The sequence below is a fragment of the Macaca nemestrina genome, chromosome 19, assembly GCF_043159975.1.
Source record: "Macaca nemestrina isolate mMacNem1 chromosome 19, mMacNem.hap1, whole genome shotgun sequence".
In the NCBI taxonomy this organism is placed as follows: domain Eukaryota; kingdom Metazoa; phylum Chordata; class Mammalia; order Primates; family Cercopithecidae; genus Macaca; species Macaca nemestrina.
The window spans coordinates 58,334,259-58,359,578 of NC_092143.1; the positions used below are offsets into that span (position 1 = coordinate 58,334,259).

Here is a 25,320-nt window from a genome sequence, read left to right on the forward strand (position 1 = left end):
TTAAAAAGAAATATATAGGATGGTTACTGTTGATTTTAAGCGTGAACTATATTAGGGCCACAAAAAAAGAAACTTAATAAATTGTTAATAACAATTTATAGAGGATGAAGAGGGTGAAGACTGCCTATTGATGGTATCATTTCACATAAAATATGTATGAATTCTGCAGACCAGCAACACATTGTGGGTCAACTTAATATGTGTTAGGAAACTCATGATATATCAATGTATTATGCTCAGAAAACAACTCAGACACAAACATACCCATAAATTTCTGACTAAAATAGACCATAAAATTTATAATATTTTATTTGGGTGACACAGATTTATACTTATACAGGCATAAATGGTCATGGGTTGTCAACACAGATATATCGAGTAATTCACCTAAATCACTCTCTGATCTCTAAAGTTTAGCTTTTAAAATGTCAACAGTTTACATTCTCAAGTCTAATTCTTATTAACTTGAGAGACTATTCAGAAGTCAAAGAAACACATAAACATAGTTCTCTGTCTTGTAAATTCCACAATTAATAATATACCACTTTTCCTACATTGTAAAATTTTGCAACAAAACCTTGTAACAAAGTACCTTGGCAACACATCTCCCATTTTAAAGGAATATTTCCCTGCCCAGTTGATTCCAAGAAGAGGACTAAAGTATTATAATCATTATCTTAATTCTGCCTAAGGACTCAAGTGTTAATGACTGGAATCGAACTGCTAAAATTTCTTTCTTATCAGTTTTTACAAAATACTTTCTTCTCAAATACTTCTATGCTTATCCCCTAAATGGTACAGCAAGTGCCAATAAATAGTTGTCAATCTGATATAACACTATGGTAGCAGAGGCTTATTCTTTCAACGCATCAAGGGTATGTTACAAATTGATGGTTAATATTCTTCTCAATACTCCCCAGTCTTTCATCCCAAAGGATGAATATAAGAAGGAAAGATGAACAAAATAGCAAAACAGATGATGTAGTCATCCCCCACTCCCTTTCTCCCTCCTTCCCTACTTTTCCCTCCCACACCCCTCTCTCTTGCTCCCTCACACACACATCTACTCATATACCCGACCTCCTCTCTCTGATCACATTTTCAAAGTTTATTTGTACAGCTGTAGGGAAGTGTGGAAAGTATATTCATTCTAACTTTTGGTTCAAATATATATTAGAAACAGAGTAAGCAAGGAAATCACCTAAAGCAGAGTTTCCTGACATTTATCACTGAATTGCAAGAAATCAAGAAAGCATGTGGTATGCCACTACTTTATTGGGATAAGCCAGGGGTTCCTCTTTGTCAATGTCTTAATTTTAGGATCATAATAGATGTGTACTAACGTTGGAAAGGCAAACTGTACCAGTGATGACTGGCTAGTAAGCGTTCCCTGTGGTTCCAGGCAAGGTATCAGAGTAAGGAGAGCCTGGCCTTTGGTGTCACACCTGGGCTTGCAATTTGGATGGCACATTTAATCTAAGTTTGTTCCCTCACAGGTAAAAATAAAAGTACTCAATACATTTTCAATATCTAGGTTTGAAAATGTGTCCTGAGGCTAGATTAATAAGCTATACCCAGAGGTACAGGGTACTTACATGGAGATGCAATTGTGGTTTGCAGTAAGATGCAAAAGTGAGCAAGTCAAGGAATACTCAAGGAAATAAGCTATTTACTATTCTTTCAGTGATTTCCCAAAGTTATTTCCTGAATGCAACTTCAAAGAAGAGGTCAGGAAATCTAATTTGTGTCACATTAGCTGGAAATGTTTGGGTATGTGTTATTTGGTGAAGCGCCTACTCACATTTTACATGAGGGAAGTTTGCTTATCCCTGCTTTGGCTTCACTATTGGCCGAGTGCTTTCATGCTATCTGTCACCCTTTCTCAGCTACTAAACTCCCATGGTTTCTCTGGAATTTAGGATTAGTCATTATCAAAATCTCCTGCAGCCTCCATATTTTCTCTGAAAACTCCCTCTACTTCTTAATATATAAAATCTGGCTGTCTTCCCAGCCAGGACACTGGCTCCTCTGGAATGCTCTCAGGTGGTAGCCTTTTTCTTTTCTACACCTCTTGTACCACTGGGCCTAGAAATAGAATAAGTGACCTATATTCCCCTCACTGTTCCCTCCAAAACATTCTCCCTCCCTGGTTCCTATGATGCCCCCAGCATTGTATCTCATGTCATCAGACTATATTACTAACTATTCAACCTACTGTACTTATCTGCCAATTCTTGATTATTTTTCATTTTTTGAATATGTTAGCTGCTAATATGACATCCTGTCAATGTTAGTTCTACTATAATTGTTTGTTTCAATATCCATGCTGATGATTCTCTAATATCTTATGCAAGGGTCACCACCAGCCTTTAAAACATCTTTGTGCAAAAAGGAAAAGGCAATCTTTTTTCCAGGTGGACCCAGTCCCATCCCACAGCACTAGGCTGGGCAAATGGAGGGGTGCTGAATTTCAACCACTGATGCCACCTCATCCAGGCAACTCTTGAGTGCACACATGGCCTACACACTCTTGATAGCCTGAAACCTAACCCCCTTCTTTCTTATCAGCTCAGAAAATACATCCCATAATAGTATCCTAAATTCAATCCATGCATTCTACTCTCACATCACTTACACTTCCAACTCATTTCCTTTAGCACACCAAATCAGACAACCTTTTCACACCAATGAGACTTCCTTCTTCACACTATCCTTCAGTCACCTCCACATCGGCTTAAATTCTATGGACGGCCGGGCGTGGTGGCTCAAGCCTGTAATCCCAGCACTTTGGGAGGCCGAGACAGGCGGATCACGAGATCAGGAGATCGAGACCATCCTGACTAACACGGTGAAACCCCATGTCTACTAAAAAAACACAAAAATCTAGCCGTGCGAGGTGGCAGACGCCTGTAGTCCCAGCTACTCAGGAGGGTGAGACAGGAGAATGGCGTAAACCCGGGAGGCGGAGCTTGCAGTGAGCTGAGATCCGGCCACTGCACTCCAGCCTGGGCGACAGAGCGAGACTGTCTCAAAAAAAAAAAAAAAAAAAAAAAAAAAAAAAAAAAATTCTATGGACATTTGCCTTCATTACTCCACTTCATATACCCTTAACTCCTTTCTTTCTTGCTTGCTTCATCATCACATTTGGCAAAACCCCAGGGTCAGTCACTATACACCTCCTCTGCGCTTGTAGAGTGGTCCTGAACATGACTGGAGAAAAATGGACAACCATGTAGGCTGGTCTCTTAGTAAATTCAGGATGAATAACCTTAAGAATGTCCTTAATGCTGTCAGACTCTCTCAGACAAATATTTTGTATCTTCTCCTTAAGTCTACAAAACTACCTCCCCTATTCTCACCCTTAACTGATGGACTTGTTTTCTATTTCACTGAGAAAAATAACACACACAGCAGCACACTTCTACAAGCCCCTTCCACATGTACTCGCCCACCTTCACTTCTACTGAAATACCCTCGCTTTTCCTACTGCCTCCTTTAGAGCACCTGTCTACATCTCTTGCTAAGACCAATCTTTCCATTTGCTGAATAGGTCCCATTCTCCCTCATCTAAGCAAGGCATGACAACAGAACACCCCTGCCACATTATCAATTTTCCTCAACTGAAATATTCCCATTAGTGAATAATTTTCTAATAACCATTTCCCATTTTTTAAACTGTCTCTTGATCCTTTCCTTTCCAGTCATTTTCCCATTCCATTCCTTCCCTTGACCTCAAAATTCCTTGAAAGAATTGTCTACACTTGTGGTCTCTAATTTATCTCCTCCCATTCTCTTGAACCCACTTTATTCAAGCTATGGTCTTACGATTCCACAAAAAATTACCATTGTCAAGTTCATCAATACCCTCATAAAGGTAAATCCAGTGGTAATTTCCTAATCTTCATCATGAATTCACATTATCAAAAGCATTGACACATTTGAGTCGCTTCACCCTCAGAAATACTTTCTTCATTCGGTTTCCAGGACAGAAAATCTTACCGTGTCCATTTACCTTCAGTCTCACTGTTTTCTACACTCTCTCCAAGCTCTTAAAATTCAAGTGCCCCTGAGCTCAGTCTTTGGGCCTTTTTTCTTTTCTATTTACCTTCAGTTCCTTGGTAATGTCATCCAGTTTCCCGTCTTTAACTACCATCTATAAACTGGCCACTTCCAAATCAGTATCTCCAACAAGGATCTTTCCCATAAATTTCAGACAGATAAAATCAGTTACTTACGACATCCATCTAGATATTGAAAAATAATCTCATGTCCAGAACTGAGCTCCTGATCAACAACACCCTTGCCCTTAACTGGTTCCCTTGAAGATTCTTCCATCTAAACTAAGGACAATGCTATTGTTCAACACGCTCACATACTCAAACTCTGGAGTCATCCCCAACTCCTTTCTCTATCTCACACTCACATTTATCTGTCAGCAGCTTCTGTCGGATCTACCAGAATCCAATCACTTTTCATCTCATCCACTGCTACTACCTGCCTTCAAATCAACAACACCTCTCCTCTAGATTATGACAATAGCTTTCTAATGGGTATCCTTGTTTTCTTCCTTGTTCTCGTATCTTTTTCATAGTTAGTGATCCTGCTAAAACCTACATGTGGCCATTGCCTTTCTAGCTCAAAACTCTACAATGGCTTAATTTCTCACTCAAAACAAAAGCCAGCATCAAGGCACCATATAACTTGGCCCCCATAACTTCCCTGGCTTTGTTTCTTACCATACTCTCCCTTGTTCATTTTGGCCTCACAGCCACACCAGCCTCTTGCTGTCTCTGGAATATTTCAGACAGTCTCCTGCCTCAATGCCTTTGTATTGCTGTTCCCTCTACCTGGAGTTCTCTCCCCTGAACGCCTGTTCTCTCATGCTCCTCAGGTGTTTCCAAAATGTAACCCTCTCCCCTCCTCCCCCACTCCCTTATTTTGCCCTGTATCACTTGTCACCACTGAATAAGCTATACATTTTAGATATTGATTTTGCTTATTTTCTCTCTCTCAAAGAAAATAAGCTTCATGAGAGATTTGCTTTTGTTTTTCACCACTGTAACTGCAATGTCAAGAATAGTACTTGGCACGTGAAAGAAGCTCCGTATATATGTTGAGAGAGCACACAAGCACTCACCCAGGCACGAGCGCCACACTAGGAGCAACTGTAATAAGATTCTCCTTCACCCTCCTGAAAGGGAAAAGTATGCCCCACTCACCTCCCCTTTTTGAAAGCCAGAAATTACTGTGATTCTCTGCCTTTTCCCCTCTCTAATCACAAGGACCAGCCAAGGTTCACACCATTACCACAACAATTGGGGGGATGCTCAAAAAGCCTGGGAATAGGGACAACAAGTCAGATGAAAAGTAAAACATCCATAAAGCAGTCTGCAGCCATTCTTGTAATTTCCTTAGGACAATAAGCTGTGTTTTTCCTATATTAAATTCACAAGCTTTGCTACAGATCAGAAAGGAACTGAAGCAGTATCAGTCTTACAGGGTCTATCAGCACACAAGTTTAAATAGCAAGAGCATTCAGTGAGCATGCAGAGGACAAACAAAGGGACTCCATGGCCATTAATAAAATGAATGACTTTGGGTTATTACTGAAATACGATATTTCTGCAAACATCCTTTAAGGTTTGTTTGTTTAAAGGTAATTTACTGATTCCTATGAGTCTACCGACAGAGACTTTAATTACACAGTTTTCTCTCAAATCATGATCTGGGTCCCTTTGTGGAACCAGTGGGTACAGTAGAAGAAAGCACTGCAGCTATTGTGGGACAAAGATTTGCCAAAATTGCAGTGCAGAATTATGTACACCAAAAGAATCACAATATAATTGTCTTGAGGAAGATAAAAATAAGTTCACATGTAAAATTCAGAGGATAAAATTCAGAGGTGGAAAATGCCCCCCCTTAAAATTCTGGAAGGGTCACTCGCTTCTCAAAAGTGTCTAACAAGAAAATATCTTATTTGGCCCTCTTTTCACTGTGAGGAATGGTAACACTGAGCTTCATTTGCAAAAGACAAACCAAGGAACAAAGCTATTATAAAACTACTTGTGATTACAGGAAAAAATCAGCACAATCAGGAATAAAACATTAGCATTCTCAATCCTCCCGTAAGAATGAAACCACTAGTACCCCCAGTAACCCTCTCACTTTGCAGGAGAAATATACGGATACTTAAAGAAGTATTTAAGAAAATTATTCAGGGAAATATGTACTGTTAAAAAACAACAAAAGCAAAGAACTATATACTTCTTTTAGATGCTATCCTTTTTGAATCAAAACACCTTGATAAATCTCAGGGGTAAAAATTTGGAAGACAACTGTATTGATAATGGTGGGCAATTCAATTAATGAATCATTGGCATTCTATATAATTTTTAAGAGAACAAGGGATTATATTTTGGAATTCATCACACTTACCTCCATTTTCTTCTCCACGGGCATTTGCCTCGGCCATATCTGTACCATCCAATTCAGATTCACAGACTAAATCCAACGTGCCATCTGCTGGGCATGACGACTCCTCTTTCTATATTATTTTGAAAAGTGATGATTTATGGAGAAGATGTATTAGCAACTAAAAACATTCAAAATACTTGCAGAATCCTAAGTATGATCAGTTATTTGTGATTTAACATTTCCATACTAATTTACCTTTTAATGTAAAATCATTCTTGGGTTAAAAAAAAAAAATGGGTAAAGCCCATTGCTACTGTTGATTTTTTTTTTGGATAAACTTTTAAAATCTATACCCAAAAAAAGTTTCCTTTTGACATATGTTGTTTCCATTTTTTTTTCAATTCTACATTTTTCCTCATGTAAAGAAATGGCTTACCAACTCAGAATTTTAATCAGTTACTTAAATACCCAACTTGCTACAAAGAGCAATGGAAAAATTACAAGTCTTTCTGATTAACTAACCGGTGTTATTTTCTGAAACACACACGGTGGACCACAGCCTGATGCTTAGTAGCTAAAGAAGAATCCTTGCTTTGTTGTCTAGGTATAACTTTTGACATAAAAAACAAAACAAAACAAAACAAAAAAACACCTTATATGTAGTTAATGAACTTTAAATATAATCCATGACTTATTAAGGCAGAAACTTCTTTCTAATTTCTAAGAAATAACACAACGAATTTACTTATTCCAAGTTACACAACGATTTGTAGACTATAAGCTTTTGTCTTCTGGAATTTTGCATTTCAGGTGGCATTTCCCCTAGATAAAAATGGGAATGCCTTTAAAAAAATTATACTAAAATAATTAAGACTCAGTTATCTGAAGCTTTTATTTCTCTCTTCTTCTCATACAAGTGTGCATTAGTAAAACTTCCTTGAGATCCCCATTTAAAATTGAATATTAGATTCAATTCAATGTTTTCAAGCAAAATGAATAAATGTCTTATTTTTATAAACGATAAGGGTCTACAGGTGTGAAGTCTGTGTATCAACTGACGGTCATTAAGTCAAAGAGTCCATGGTAACTCTGATCATCTTAAACTCCTGGCCGATGACCCATGACACTCCTCCCCATAAATTTTAAGGAATCAAGAATTTTAAGGAAGCCACAACTATTCACCATTACCATATGTCATGGAGTGAAACCACAGATATGCTTTACTTAAAGAAAAATGTCATTGTTTATTCTTAATATGAAATCATTTTTAAGACATCTGTAAACATTTAAAAGGCATAGGAGTCATTCTTCTACTCTTCATCCAAATCTAATTTTGTTTACCTTCACATGTCTGAAAAAATGCATGATACATAGTAATAACAACATGCAGAACAATGCAACTTACTTTGAGAGCATACAGGCCTGACTTTCCAGGGATTTTGAAGAATGTTCCATCCCCTATTCGAGTGTTAGTGTGAAGCATTGCATTCAGACAGGCTAATGGAGAGGTTCCACTAGAAAATAAAAGTGTGCAAAAATGAAGCAGTTTGAGGTACAGCTTCTATTGCAAAACTGTTCTCTGAGTCTCTCTCTCTCTCTCAAAAAAAAAAAAAAAAAAAAAAAAAAAAGACCTCTTTGCATGCCTTTTAAAAATACCCTCCCAACCCTGAAAACATCTACATTACAATAAAGGGCCAGTCCAGTTTTACCAAAGTTAATCAGATGCATCTGTCTTATAAGGCTTCAGGCAAAAGTCTCTTGAATTGAAATTACGCTTTTATTCATAGAGTAACCAATACTGTATTTTACAGACACCAAAGCCCAAATACTTATGTGGTGTTATTTTACAAATAACACCATGAAGCCTTAGCTTTTAAATATTACAGACAACTTGATGGTTGCACTTGAATGATCAAAAAAAAAAAAAAAAAAAAAACCCACCAAGTTCAAGAGCAGCTCCATCCCATAGGTTTAAAAGCAACAAAAGAATAATAAACCAGGGAAGAACTGATTTGAAATTATAAGTATTTAAGTTACTCACAGGACTGCATTTCTCACATGGCAAAATAAGAATGTACATATGTGTTTAGATCTCTGATACAGCCTCTACAATGACATCCTTTTCTCAGTTAGATATGTCAAAGAAATATGTATTGGGAAATTCTGTCCAGCTAACAGAATTCTGTAGTAAACATGCAAGTGATTGAAATATAAGATCACTTTTTAAAGAAATCAAACAGCATTAAACTAAATATCAAAGGACATATGTATAAACATTATTAGAATGAGTTCATATACTTGAATGATGCTTATAAAATATAAAGTACATATGTATTTCCTGGGGTAGAATTCAGAACAAATTTTTGATTGCAAACTAATTATTTAGAAGCTAGAATTTAGAGCTACAATTATTGCCTTTTTAAATTATACACCTATATACATTTTACTTCCTAAAATGCCAAAACATCAATATCTGGTCAAACCAACTTTAGTTAAAAGCCCTACCCCCACTACCCTCACATGCTTCTGAGGAATTATGGGTATTTAATTCATATTCTGAGACAATACAGCCTTTAGGATATGAAGCTTTCAAACTTTGAATTAATAAGTTCCGAATTCTAACTTTAAATTTTGAGGGTAAAAACATAATTTGTGCTCCTAATTAAAAGTTTTCTAAAGACCAAGACTATCAAACCTCTTATATGAAAACTCACCAGTAAAATGCAAAAGTCAAATATGCCGAATTGCCAGAACACACTTAATAGCAAGGCAGCATACATATGCATCATGGTCATAAGAATTTTTAAGTATTATCATCCTACAAAGACAATTATTTTAGGAAGCAGCTTCTCTTTGCCAACATATAAATATGACTCCATTGAATTTGATAGGAAACAAGAATCAATATAAATTCAGTCACAGAACAATGCGGTTGTAACATTAAAGTACACATGGAAATAATGTTGTGTTTAGGTAATATCTTTCCTTATGAAGCTCCTACAACTTTGCAGACCTCATTTCATTATTTTCTCTCACAAAAGATTTTTCTCACATTTAGAGTGGGCCCAGGCATACCTATAAAGTAAAATATATTCATCTCCCCAGAAATGTCTTTCCATGAATCAGTTCCAAATAAATCACGCAATACATGTTATACTGAACACTGCAAATACATATTTTTACATTATACTCTTCAGACAAAAGCATAGAAAATTTGAAGCTAAGAATGATTATGCCAGATTTTTGGAGTTTTAATTTAGTGGAACTGTCAGAAATACAGACTTTCCATAGGGACTTGGCAAGATGATGTTAACACGGCAAGTAAAACAGAATCCAATACATAAAAATGACACAATGTAGAATTTTAAAAATATAACTTAATAAAACTGTTCACCTAATATGAAACCTCACAATGCTGTTTCTTCTCTTTATTCCTAAGGCCCTAATCCATATGAGTCCAAGAACTCAGATTCAGCACGTTAAATAATAATACAGATTTAAAGGCAATGACTAAGTACAAAACAAATGTAACATGACTATAATTTACATTTCCTTTTTAAGGTATAGCAAGCTAAAGATAATTGTAGAAGATAAATTGGCTATTAAATAGCAATTTAATGCTGTGCTTGCTGCAAATATATGTGATAAGCACCCAGTTTTCTACAAATAATAAGCTCTATTAAGCATGAATACATTATTAAATGATACTTTTTAGTAACTCAATAAACACAAGATTTACTATGGAAAAATTTAAAAATATGTAATTCACAATCACAACGTCTCCAAAGTCTCAATGACTATTGCAATTTCTATAAATCTTTCCCAAAAGAAACTTGTTTTATTTCAAAACTATACAACATTTGCATTAGAAAACAATTTGTAATCAAATGCAAATTTCACCACTAAAATCACTCACTGATTAGTCACTTAGTTCTAAGCACACTTTATGATGGAAAAACTAGTTATCCAGGTCCATTTTATTTAAAAACAATGAAAAAGACACATCAAAAGAGCTAAATGCTTGCTAAAAGGTAACTGATTCATCTAGCGTAAAATATACACAGGAAAATGTATTTCAGAAACATTTCACACCATTTCCTTACTGCTGTCATCCTCAGCAATTCCACCAACCACAGAAAACTTAGACTACATTTGCTGCAGAAACATCTTAACTGCTATTGAACAGAAATAAACAAAAGTCTCATGTCATTTTATTATTTTTATATTCAGAAAAAATAGAACTGGCATGTATACTATATATTGTATATACATATATATATCTTCAACATAAAGATTAACTGTGGGTAAAAAAACGAGGCAGATGTACATGCTATAAAAGTTTGTATTCTTAGATAGAACTGATCGCCTTCTATGTAATGGTTCTTCTTTTTAATTTATTCAACAAAATTTTCTTCACAGTTAATGCAAAAGCTCATCACCTCAGTCGGAATTCAGAGGTCTGAAATCCCGTAACTATATGTGTGTATATATGAAATAATAAAACATCAAGGTTTTAATGTAAAAATCTCTGAAATTTCAAATTTACTTACTTTCTAACAAGACGAATTGGAAAAACCGCGATATCCCGATTTATAGAAGGAAAACAAAAAGAAAGGAAGAAAACAAAAAGTTAGTTTTCCAACTTAAAACACAATTCTTCATCTTACCATTTCAACAAATAGGACAATGCACAGGAAACCCACCAAAGTCAAATTTGGCTGCCTATGGGGAGGTTGGGAAAAAAAAAAAAAACTGGGGCACTGGGCTGAAAGGTGACTTTGATTTTTTTCCCCTAATACTTCTATGATGTTTTCATTTTGTTCACAAAGCCCATGTATTTCCATATAATAAATATAACTAGAAATAAATAAGCAGGACAATATTTGTCCCCAATTCTTTTCTTTATCCCATCCCCTATAATTGGGCCCTTTCCTACACACCTGCCAGGGTAGATATACAGCTTATTCTACTTGTTTGTTTTTCCCCCTGGACTCTAAGGCTGTGGACCCTTCTGGTTTGTTTTCATTTCCCACAACCCCTGAAGCAGAACAGGGGTGGAATTTGGAGGCAAGGGAGCAGGCATAATTTAAACTGTCTAGACATCAAAGAACCCCTAGAGATGCTTTACAGAGCCCAGTGCTGTGTGAAATACAGAAAAACTATTGCTTTATATTATCAAATTGCTGATGGAACACACACAATTTTACCGATAGTGAATACTTAGTGAAAGGAATGAAAGGCCTATCTATTAAATAATTTTAAAAACCAGACAGAATACCTGGGGAATGCAATTGGAAGACTATTTGCAGGCATGACAAAGAAAATATAATTGTGAGCCATTATTCCTTTACATATAACATAATGATTTATAATATTTAAGTAATACAAATATTAAACTATTTTATTATATTAATGTTACATCTTAATAAAAATTTCAGATGTAATCTATTTCCTGCAAACATTTCTTTTAATCTCATTTTTAAAATATGGGAATGTAAAAAAATTAGTCCAGTGCAACAAAAGCATAAAAACTCAACAAACTCAAGCAGTTATTAAACATCATAATTAGTTACTGTGCTAAGTACTATTAATACAAATTAATATAAACAATTATACGCTCATTCTTTCAAAAAAATTAATAATCGCTTCTTTCAAGCACTTCAAATATTAGCTTTGAGAAAATATAAAGAAGATATTTTAAGAGTAAGTTAGGTGGGTCTCGGGTGCAGGTAATATTCTAATTCTTGATACAGTATCTGTGTTCACTTTGTGAAAACTGTTTAGAATTTGTAGACTAAATTCTGCATATACTTCAAAAAATGTTTTTTAGATATTAAAAAATTAATAATGTACCCTTAGATTTATTTATTTAATGGGCATGTACCTACTAGTGGAGAAGAATGGGGATGGTTCCTAAACAGACATAGTAACCCAGCGTATGTCAATTGACAACTCAGTAACCTAGATGATAACAAACTACCCTAGAAAAATCAAGGCCAAATGAACTTATTACTCTTGGGAAATATTACTATCAATAAGAAACTCTCTAAAATGACTGAAAATAAAACTTTAAAATTTAGAGTCCTTTATATATGTTACCTGAATGATATCTATATGTATGTAATATATGTAGTTATATAAGTTATCTGAATAATTCCAATACAAAATGTTCTATTCTAAGCCTCAAATTGGATAGTGAAGAAACAGTGTTGCAGACTTCATGGTCTCTCTACAATCACTAATGAAAGCTTTTATTGTGCACTAACAGAGGAATAACAAAGACTCAGAAAATATAAACATAAATGGGAATAACCCATCAAATCAGAGATGGGTCACATTTCAAAGGAAGATATTTTGTGATTTGCTATGTGAGGATATCCATGTGGTTTTCGATATTCAATAGGTCTCTAGAGTAATGTTCAAATGCAGCCTTGTTACTCTTTTTATCAGGAGGGGTTGAGACAAAAAATAATTATCAAATAATATATGCTGTACACTTTAAAAATTTAGAGAAAGAACTTTGAACTCCAGACCTCAATGTGTATCTCTGGTTGGCATGACATGTCTCTCTGTACAACAAATAAGAGATAGACATTTGAATTTAGAACGCTTATCCTATTAAAAAACCATCAAGATATCATTAGATAGACTATAGCGATTCATACAGTCACACTCACTAAATGGACCTACTGTTTTAGGAATCAAAAATTCCAAAACATTAATACAAGGACAAAAATTTGCTTAGTAGTACTTTAAAGCAGGATCTAGAGGGAAATTAAGAAATATCCCTATATAAGTATAAACCAAAACATACGATCTATATCATAATTTTCAAAGACCCTAACTAAAATAGGAGGTGAGGTGGTTATCTTTAATTATAGACATCTAGTAAAGAACATGCCACATACACACCTAGACACTGACAGCTGTTCTTCTACAACGACGTATGTCATGACATGCTGTATTACCACCCCTATGCTGGGGAAGGCAGTGGTGAACAGCGAGGAAGACTGCAGGCTCTGGAACCAGTCAGCCTGAGTTCAACGAGCTGAGTCATGTTGGACTTAACTTCTCTAGGTCACAGGTCCCTCGACTCTAAAATGTGGAGAATAAAACTCACTCTGTCCTAGAGAACTAATCCGAAGATTAAATGAGTTAAAATATATAAAGCACTTAGAACTGTGTCTGGTATGTGGTAAGTGTTCAAAAATTGTCTTATTTTCTTAATACTACCACTACTAACCATAGTAACCAACATCTAAATGTAAAAAGAATGACAAATGGAAAGAAATTAATATTTCACAGCTTGTTTGAAGAATTGGCTCAGGTAATATTTTAATTTTTAAAAACATTTAAATTTCTAATTTCATTTTCATCTCAGTATCAAAAATAAGTGAAGACATGGGCATGTGTACACAGCTCGTCCATAGTCTCTCACATGTGGATAGTATTAAAAGTAACTGATAACTTAGAAAGGGGACAGGGAGAAGAATGATAGCAACACATCTATTACGATAGTTATCATTTATTGGGCATCTATAATGTGCCTGGGCTTTCACAACTATTATCTATATTCCTCATGGCCACCCCAAAATGTAAGCATGATTCCCAGTTTTACAGACATGACTGAGATTCAGAGATGAGGAATCTTACTGAAGTCAGATAACAACTAAGTGATACAGCTGAAATCTAAATTATAATCTGATTCCAAAGTCTGTGCTCTTTCCACTATCTCACATTCTCTCTCCATAGAACTGCCTCCTCCATTTAATCTAACTTAAACACTTAAGCAAATATTTAGCACTTTGAGGAAATACATTTTTAAAGCCACATGCTGCTAAATGATAAGGTGACCTACTTCATTTTCAATACTGCATATAGCAATGACTTATCCAGAGTAGATTTCAAATATAAAGAACTAGGCTGCAGAAGATGACACTGTTGGTTATCTTCCTCTGATAATGTCACCAATGAAAACAAAGGAAGAAGAAACTTAAAGAAAATATGATAGAGGCCGGGCATGGTGGCTGATGCCCGTAATCCCAACATTATGTGTGGCAAAGGCAAAAGACTGACTTGAGGTCAGGAATTTGAGACTAGTCTGGGCAACACGGTGAGACCCTATCTCCACAAATATATATATCTGTGTATTTGATAAATATATATATAAACCATAAATAAGATATATACACACACAAGAGGTACACACACACACAAAAAAAAAATACGCATGCACATATATACATATATGTGTGGTAGAGAATTCAGATCCATAATTGAGATGCCTCTTTATCAAACTGTGTCATTAAGAGAAAACACAATCCTTCTACTGAGCAAACATTTATTAAGCACACTACGTATGTATGTCAAGCTGATCTTGAAATAAATTTGTACTCCAACAGTGTTTTGCACATAATAGAAATGTAGACTGAACTGAACTAAATTTTCTGAATACATATGAAATGACAGGGGACTCAGCAGAAAGGCAGCCTTGAGGCATGTTGCAAACAAGAGAAAACCATTTGGAATTTAAATGTTATCCTTAGTTTATTCCAAGGAGATGACTGAGATGTGATCATGTACAAATATATCATGTCACTGACTCCTATGCAGAGGCAGTCAACCCATGGCCATAGGTGGCTCTTCAGGACTTTTATCCTATTTCCCTAGCCCTGCAAGCTCAAAAAAGTTATTTCCAATTAGGTCAAAAACTATATCTTACAAAATAAAACAGTAAATTTCATATATTAAAAGAATAGACACTGTAATTATATCTGGTATGAAGTAGTTTCATACCAAAATGTAAGTTTCTATATTCAACCTGCAGCTACTCATTCTCACCCATTGTATTAGCAATAGCTAATACTCTACCATTTCCAGAATCTGTTCTGTGGGATATCTGTCCCAAGTGCTGCTCAGAAACATTCTCAAATGTGTTTGGGAAATGTATGTTGCATTCTCCTTTTGCAAACTCATCAAATACATTAATAAGTATTATTGAAGTCTCTGAAAAATCCTATTTAATTCTGTGTTTCCTGATTATATACAATAAAAGAATCCTCTCCACCATAAGATTAAACAACATCTCCTATCATGGCATGCCAAAAAATATACTTAGAGAAATGTTATACCATATTTACATGATTAGGATAACTAGGAATAAAGCGCCTAGCAGTCAGCACTCCCAGGAATGTTTAATTTTACTAAGCAAATGTTAAAAGATTACTTCAAAAGTGTGCAAAAGCTCTCTTTTTTTCTGTGAAAAATACAGTGTGATTATTATATTCCCTGTATAAGTGTATAAAATTGAAAAACACATCCAGGAAGTGTAAATAGCATTGAAAATTTACAAACAGTATCTCTATGTACTTAAAAATACTATGTATTTGCAATACAGGTTGAGCAGCCCAAATCTGAAAATTGGAAATGCTCCAGAATCTGAAATTTTTGAGCATCCACATGATGCTCAAAGGAAACAGCCATGGGACCTTTTAGGATTTCAAATTTTTAGGTTTGGGATGCTCAACTGGTATAACACAAATATTCAAAAATTTTAAAAAGTCAAAAATCCAAGAAACTTCTGGTCCCAAACATTCTGAATAAGGGAAACTCAACCTGCATTATATTACCCAACAGATGCCATGTATAACATGAAAATCATCTCACACATCTCCTCAGAGCAGATCTTCCTCCTGATCCCCACCAGCCTCACTCAGCCATGGGTATAATCTTCCTCCTCCAGCACCCATCCCATGACTGATGCATCACAAAGCCCCAACTAAGTTCACCTGAAACCTTACATGTTTACTTTATTACATTCTATTTCAAAAAATATTTACCTCATTCACAAGACAATTCTATAATCTCTAACTGGTCTCCCTGCTTCAACTCCCAAGTCCAATTCATCCTATACACCGGTGCCAGATAATTTTCTTATTTTAAAACAACAACAGAAACACTGCTCAGACTGCTTCTTAGCCATGCCATTCACTATTGTTGAATCAGTGGTTTTCACTGCCCACCAAAGGAGGCACAAAGTCCTCAGGCCAGCATTAGGGTCATCTACAACACAGTTGCCATCTACCTCATTTTCATCTTCTCCAACTCTCAGAACACTCTCCTATAATCCAATCCAACTCAGTAAATCACCAACCTTCTACAGTTTCCCATGTCTGCTCTGGCTACCATCTGTATGGGGAAGACTTTTACAACCTAGGATATCCCCATTCCTCTAGAACAATCACAATACTTTTCATATCTTTCATGGTTTATTTTCTTTGAAAATTGTTTACATCTTTAACTTTCCTGCCCTTACTACTTCCAACAAGTTTGAAAATTCCACAGGAGATAGACATATTTATTTTTATATTGCCTGACAAGCAATACCAATGTACTCGAAAGTTGTTTCTTGAAATAAATTTAATCACTGCAATAAAAGCTATTACAATCATGGATGTGTAGACATAAAAGACATGCAATGAGCATCACCAAAATTCTTTCTAAATTCATAGATGCAATCATGTCTGTGAAGGACTCTACACACCAAAAGGCTGCAGTGGCCATCTTACATTCGCACACCCTGCATTCTTTTCTTTTAGGGACTCTCCCTTTCATAATGATGTGATTCCAGTATCCATCGAAAAAATAGGATTGATTTCCCCACCAGTAAGGCTGGCCAGATTAAACTATCTACTTGGTCACAGAAACTGGTAAGCTGGTGGAAGTTTGAGTATCTTTTCAAAAACGGATACAGAAAAAAAAGGAAAGAATATAAATTATCTTTCAGTAATAACATTAGCTATAAAGACATAAAAGGGAAAAGCTGGTGCCTATCTCTGCCTCCACAAGGCCAGGGTCTGAAGGGGATAAAGCTAACCAGAGGAAAGCAGAGTAAAGCAGGGAAAGAAAACAGGAGAAAAGATCATGGGAACTCCTGCATTGTCTGGTCATGCTGAAGATCAACCTGATAGACGTCCAAGTTAAATAAGCCAATAAGTCTCTAACTAGTTTTATTTTGGACGCCAAAGAGAGAGCTTATATGACTTGTACAAGCTGACTATTTTTCTAGGCCTCATTTACTTAGCCATAAAATAATGAGTTTAAAATACATGCGTTTTGAGGCTCTATTAATCCATTTCTGGTTAAGGTTTTAAGGGCAATTAGTAATAGTTCGACTATTAGCTTTCTGAAGTCCATTCCAATCAGGCTGCCTCTCAGCATGTTTCTCTCTCCCTCAATGCCCACAGCTCTCCTCTCTTCCTACTCATTTGTCAAGATCCCCTCACCTTCACCTCCTAAAAGCTACTAATCACCTCTGCAGTCCACAATGATGTTCTCTGCACTTCCAAAGGCATTACAGCCCATGCTACTATTGTAGCATTTAGTTCTTTGCAGTCTACCACCACACTGCTTGACAGCAACAAGCTCCTTGAGGACTCTGACTTAAATAAAGATTCTTTGTGTTCACCTCATAGTGCCTTGTGAGATTTGAGCACTCAGAACACATTCAGGGGCTTGTTGACAAGCGAACATTTTACCATTTACAGAAAACAAAATTTCAAGCTTGACAATTCCATGTGTTGGCTGAGGACATCCAGAAATGGGAAATATTAAATACTCCAGTGAGAGCATAAACTGATATAACCAATTTGGAAAGGCATTTGGCAAGATCCAGTTTTTTAAAAAACTGTGCATGCTCTACAGATCAGCAATCCACTTTTTGGTACAGACCCTAGAAAAACACATACTTTCACAAAAAGACATTATTAGTTATAGGAAAAATAAACTGTAAATAACTTAAATGTTCAATAGGTTATGGCTACAGATTTAGATATACTTCTCCTATAGATTCGTAATAAAAGTATAAATCCTGAACTATGACTATACCCAGCAAATCTATGACATTGTTGCTTCTGAGGAGAAAGAAGAGGAAATCAAAGCAACTTCAGCTTTTTCTGTTAGACTTTATATATATATATAAAAAAGAAGCAACTATGCCACAAGCAGTCCACAACTGCTAATTCCAGCTACTGTTTGTTGGAACGTGGGTACTCTGCTGTATTTTCAAAGCAGAAAAAAAAAGCTTCATTATTTTTTTCCTCACAATGTGAGTTTTTTCTAATTCTATCAGATACTTCCCTTGATTCAATTAACGTTTTCATGCAAGCAAATGTAATTACATGGAAAGTGTAAAAGTACATCATTATACCCAGTTAAAAGTCCTCCTAACTCCCCTCAATCCCATCCACTGCCTCAGAAGGTCAATCATGATTTCTTCCAGATATTTTTGTATTTACATTCCTATCTATGCATATACTCAACTTTATGGTTTAGATTTTTACATTTATTTTCAATACAAATGAAAACCATTTTTGCTCTTAATATTCTATAGAATTTAGTGTTTTAACATTTTACTTATTAATTGTTACTTGAATTTTTTTTTTTTTTTTTTTTTTTTTTTTGAGATGGAGTCTTGCTCTGTCATCAGGCTGGAAAGCAGTGGTGTGATCCTAGCTCACTGCAACCTCTGCCTCCCAGATTCAAGTGATTCACCTGCCTCAGCCTCCCGAGTAGCCAGGACTACAGGCGCACGCCACCACGCCCAGTTAATTTTATTTATTTATTTATTTTTTTTTTTTGCATTTTAGTAGAGACGGGGTTTCACTATGTTGGCCAGGATGGTCCCAATCTCCTGACCACATGATCCGCCCTCCTCGGTCTCTCAAAGTGCTGGGATTACAGGCATGAGCCACCACGCCCTGCATGAATTTTTTTGTAAGTGTATATTCTGCTTACAAATAGTGGAAAATTGATAAGATGTATAAGGCATTAATGTAATTTGACATTACCAAAAAGTAACATATCAAAAATGCAAATTAGTTTAATTATAAGATTTTGGATGTTTTTAATATTCATGTAATGTTCTTAAGAGTCTATAAAATATATGTACTCTATCATAATTTTGTATAAGTATTTCCTTATTACAGAACACTTAGTTTGCATTTAATTTCATCCATGAAAAAAGTGCTACAATTAAGACTTTTATATAGTGTTCCCTTTGTGTATGTACAACCATCTCCCTACAATAGATAAAAAGATTGTACTTCCAGTTGGAAGAGTGCTTTGAAAATTTTAATAGCTACTTCCAAATTACCTTCTAATGAGAGTAACTACTTAATGATGGATAGTATCAATCTTTAAATTTTTGCTAATTCACTCGAGGAGTGGAGATGAAGAGGCCATTCCACGTGGGAGGAGCAGCATGAGGGCAGCACAAACGGACAGAAATGAATGTGGTGTGCAGGAACATGATTCCAGAGTGGGGAGTAAAAGAGAGAACAGGATAGGAATCAGATTCCAAAGGGAAGGTCCACACCACTTCATGGCGCATGACATTTGGTTCCACAGTTTAAATGCCATGGCAAAGAGCTTATTCTTCATGCAGGAGATGACAGAGAGCCCCAGAGGACTTTAACAAGGAAAGTGCTCTTGTCCATTTACTAGCACAAAGATAGATTTAAACTGAGATACACCTAGAAGACAGACCAGTTAGAAGTCTGCAGGACTGGCCTGCAGGGAAGATGGAGCAAGCTTTGTCAGAGAACTAATGGTAGGCAGCAATGTGAATAAAGTCAAGAAATACATGCTAAGACAAAAGCAAAACAAAACAGTAGGCTGTTTTTTCTTGTTGTTTTTTGGACAAAGACACTGACAAAATGTGTGAGATAAAAGGAGAAGGAGCTTAGGACTGAGAACTAGAGATGAATGGTGGTATAATTAAGATGGATAATACAGAAGAGATTAGCTTGACGGTATGATGAATTTAGTTCTGGACTCAGTGATTTAAAAGCATGCATCCAAAATTCAGATATGTACATGCATCAGAGAGTTAATGGTGGTGTTCAGGATAAACACTGGGGCAGCTACCAGTATAGACAGTATTTAGAAAATGGTGACAAGTGATTAACACAGTTGTAGAGTAATAAGAGAAAAATGACTGATGTGAGTTCATTATATTCCAAACTTCAGAAAACTATATGAGAAAATATTAATAAGATCAAAGAAAGGAAAAAAATCCTATAAGAATTTTATTATAATATGATGTATACTCTAGCATCAGTATATAATTGTTTTATAAGCCAGAATAAATCTCTCTACTCATAGGTAGAAATAACCTGTAAGTAGGAAGCTATCTGGGAGATCTGGCCAGAAGGAACCATTCCTTTAAATACAGTTTCTTCTTGGTAAAACAAGAACATTACTAAACGCAAACTGAAGAAAAGATGAGAAAAATCACTCAAAATACCAACTCCTGAATATAACTCTAAGCACTATGTAAACTTTCTTCCAGCCTAATTCTTTCCATTCTAAGGTTATTATTTATTTAAATGCTGAATAACAATATTTATTATATCCTTTTACATACTATCACAAACCTATCAAAAATATCACATCAAATGGTTTAAAATATTCTGTGAACTTGTTTCAAGTTAGTGGTCCTCAACCTGGCTGTATGTTACAATTTTAGGGAAATTTTTAAAAATGCAAATTTCAGGGCCAACTTTACACTTATTAAGTAAAAATATCTGGGTGGGGTTGAGGTGTCAGTGTTTTCCTAAATCATTCCAAATGATTCAAATGTGCAACCAAATTTGAGAGTCACTGATATCAGTAGGGAACATTTAAACTGTCCTTTAATTACAATTAAAATAGCACTGATATGAATATCTTAATGCATATTATATTCTTTTCTTATAATCAAGAATACTTCATGTTAGGTTTGTAGAGTGGCATTATTAATTTATGAGATATGGGTTATTCAATGACCTTTGTGAATAATGCCAACTGACTTTTCAATGTGTTGTTTTGGTTTACATTCTCACCAGCAGTATATAAGCAAGACGCATCACTTGGAGTCAAGAATGAAATGCAAAGACTGATTAATTTATTAGGGAACCATAAAACAATTCTCAAGGGTTGCTTTAACTCTGATTTTTAGGATTATTAGTAAGACTGAATGCTTATCCACATATTTGTTTATTCCTTAGTTTTATGCATTGGAGCTCCTCTGCTGTTCATGTCCTTTGACCATGATGCTAGAGGGTTATTGTTTTTTCTTGTTGTTTTAATAATCTCTATATAATTCCTCTAGCATATTAACTAAAAATATTTTCTCCATGGTTTGATTGTGACTTAATGTTTTGTTTTTCATATGCAACATATAAGATGTTATATAGCCAATTATCTCCATCTTTTCCTTTGTGGCTTATTTTACAGCTTCTAACTGTGAAAAGTTATTTCCCTGTCAGAGGTGGATTTAAATGTTACATTTAAATTTTTTCTAATTTTTTTCTAATGGTATGACTTTTCATATTTACATTTCAATTGCGTCTCTATCTTTCTCAACATAAAACACATAGTACATGTTAAAGAAAAAATTATTTTCAACGTGTAAAAAAATCACATGTTGAAGAAAAGCATATTACATGTTGAAGAAAAAGTTATCATTTGTAATTGTTTTCTATGGTTCAGGAAAAAAACAGCACAGTTCCCTTGTTCATTACCTAATTTTTGATTCATCCTCCTACCCCTTTCTCTCCAGAAAATTCTGGTACTACTCATCTGAAATTCCTTGATCAGCAGAATGTCAAAAGAATTCAGGTCAGCATTTTTTCTGGCTATGGGAAAAATTTTACCTTTAAATGTTTGATAAAGGAAATGTCTAAAAATAACTAACCTAACCACTAGTGTTAAGACTGGCATTCATAACACAAGACAAGTGCCAATTTAATTTAGCTTCTTTCTCCTGTCCCTTCCTCCTCTTTCTTTATCCACCTATATTCTCAAGGTGCTTTGTCCACTGGTGGTTTCCATTTTGATTAGAAGTGCTACCATAGAAATATATTTTTTAAAACAAGCTTTCTAGAAAAAAAAAGCCGTAGGTTTCTAGAATAAACTGTAAGTTTTGTGAAATTCAAACATCATAATTATTTAAGGTGGTATGAAATATATATATGTAAAATACAGATAAAATTATGAAGTAAAAACAAACTTTACAAAAGGACCAATTTCAAAGTAAGTCCTCTCATGGAAACAAAAGGCTTTGGAAAGGATGTATAAATAGAAAGAGCAGTGAATTTAAGCACCCTTCCCTTCCCCAAACTTAGTATGCAACACTTAAAAATACATCTTAAGAATACAGTAGTAGGCCTAAAAGAAATTCAATACACCCAGTTCTTGTTTTAATTTCACCCTCAGGGAAATATGATTCATGAGAAACATAAGTTCAGAGCAGGGGGTCGCAGAAATGCTTACACTTGCTACAAGCCAATATTAATACTCTTCTTCCATACATTAAAACCAGTAAAATAAAGGTCAAGATGACTAGGATCAATGTAAATGTTTAAAGAGAATAAATAACAATGTTGCAAGCTAATGGTTTTTACAATTTATAAAATTATACATACATATTAATAAATTCCACAAGCAATGCTACTAATCAGTTATATAAATATTACCTTTGTTTTACAGAAATACCTTCCTTAGGAAAAAATGTGCATTTTGATTACCCATGAGGAGAAATGTATCTATAAACAAAATAAGATTTCCTGTGCATTATTTGACAGCAATATCAATGCTCCAACCAGACACAGAGACTCTCCAGAGAACAATTCCAATAACGAAAAAGGAGAATATGTAAATGTAATCGGGGTAGAAAAGAGAATTGGAGAGCCAAGGTAATAGTTCAAGAAAAAATTATCTTAAACCTGGGCCCCTATTTAATCAACTAACGAAATGGCAACTGATTAAACCATTGCTAAAATTATCGAGAACTACCTATGTTTATGTAACAAAAGGAGAAATATTCTTCTGTTTCCCTTCATTTTTCAATCTTCCTAAAAACACAACTTGGGATATCACAGCTTCTGGCCATTTGGCAAGCATCTTATTTAAGTAAGCACAACTCCAACCAACTCATTTAACTTGAATTAATGTTCTTGGTCTTTTATATTGCCACTTAAAGCTTTCAGGAAATAGTTCCTGGATACACCTGCCACCTAATTTCATGAAATCAATATTTCACTAAAGCTAAGTCAGGAAATCTTAAGGTGCTGAATTCAATTATAAATGTTACTTCAGGAGTTGATAGTAGATAAAATGTAGCATTGACACTGAAAATCATTACAGTTAAAGGGCTTTGTCTTTTGGGGGTGTGGGGGGATTGTTTTCTAAGATACCAGTAACAATCAGTAAAGACAACATGATGTTAGGATAACAGTAACAGCTTTAACCTTTCTAGTGTCAACCTCGGTTTATAAGCACAGAAACAACATTCTCTCTGACTATACCTGAAATAAATCTATTGTAATGATGAGAGACAGCGATCATCAACATAAAATGAAAACTACTAGAATGAGTTCAAACTTCATCCAAAGACGAAAACAACTATTTACTGAAATCCAGACAAGTTACTCTTTAAGTAGAACACAATAATTCACCATATCTCTGTCATATGTACCATATTATACTTAAAAGCAGTGGTAAGCCAAAGTTCCACGTAGAAAAATTTTTGCAGACACATTAAAAACAAAAAAGCTTTTATACACAGCAAACACCTGATATTTGTCTTCAAATGCTATCTTTCCTCAGATAATTACTAACCACCTGATTGCCTTCCATGCACAGATCCTTAGAGTAAGTTTCTAGGATCTGACGTGGGGTATGTTTACTTCATTTTCAGCACAGACAGTGAAGAAATGTCAGAACAAAGACAGAAAATCCAAAATTCTAAACTTGTTCATTTGATAATCTTAAAATTGTTCCTTTTATCACTTGGCTTTTCAAACTAAGTGTGAGGAAAACTCTGGAAATTTTCAAAATAAACATTATCTTAATACATTCCTACATCTCTCATTTCCTCCTTGGTTTGTTCATGTCTCCTAACCATCATTTTCTTCTTCTTTTCAAAATCTTTTCTCTAGGGACCTCACTTCAAGTCTAACGCTTGCCTGTGGCCCACAGTGACGGAAACACTGAGCTTTGGAATGGGCGAGACTCAGGCTCAGATAACAGATCTTTCCACTTATCACTGTGTGAAGTTAGGCAAGATACCTAGCTTCTCTCAGCACCAATTTCCTCATCTGTAAAATGAAGAAACAGCGCCCACTTCTCAATGTTACCATAAGGAATAAATGAGCTAAAAAAAAAATAGAAACTGCTTGGCTCAGTGCCTGACACTGATCAGTTACTACATAAATGTTAGTTTCCTGCCTTTTTGCCAAAATGACATTGAACAGACAGTTCTAATGATATTTACGGATACATACATCTGGGTTTTCTTTTCAGTTCTTTACCTGTATTCTACTCTTAGACCTAATAAACTTCTTCCATGTTCAACACTCAGCAAGCTTTTCATTACTCTAAAGGAAAATACTGAAATCATATTATATAAATAAATAACCAAGAAGAAGCACCACATTTCTAAGCAACATGTTCAAAATTGGAGAAACTCTAGTATATTTCTTGTAATAATTTAAAATGCATGAGCAGTTTAAGGCAAAGTAGAGGCAGTATTTATGCTGCAAATTCCTTAAAACTGCAACCCAATTTGATTCTTAGTAAAGCAGAATCAGAATAATGAAGTGCTTTCAGTGAAGATAAAACAGTCACTGGGAAAAATCAGCCTCAAGAATATTTATTAATGTCATCATGCTACTTCGTTTAGAAGGGTCCCAAGCAAAAGAGTGAACAAGGAGACTACAACTTCAGCAAGAAAGATCATGGAGATGCAGTCAATGTTCACAGGGAAAAAGGCTCTGGATATATACAAGAAAGGGAAATAAAACGCTTCTATCTAGTATTACATAGGATTTTCACGTTTAGATAAATTTGTGGTTATAATATGGC

At 35.0% G+C, this 25,320-nt stretch overlaps 1 protein-coding gene across 8 annotated transcripts in view; it reads right to left on the reverse strand.

The window, feature by feature from the left end:
- The window catches only part of LOC105498445 (ASXL transcriptional regulator 3), a 231,035-nt gene that overhangs the window by 155,742 nt on the left and 49,973 nt on the right, over positions 1-25,320 (reverse strand). For 3 of the 8 annotated variants that reach the window (XM_011770636.3, XM_011770630.3, XM_071085475.1), the window contains exons 1-2: positions 7,820-8,320; positions 6,436-6,544 (exon numbers count right to left, since the gene is read on the reverse strand). In XM_011770636.3, the coding sequence (XP_011768938.2) occupies positions 6,436-6,544; positions 7,820-7,897 (187 nt within the window). In that variant the 5' untranslated portion in view covers positions 7,898-8,320. Of the gene's footprint in view, positions 1-6,435; positions 6,545-7,819; positions 8,321-25,320 lie in introns of those variants that run through there. The other 5 variants (XR_011616964.1, XR_011616963.1, XM_071085476.1 and 2 more) reach the window with 4 other exon arrangements.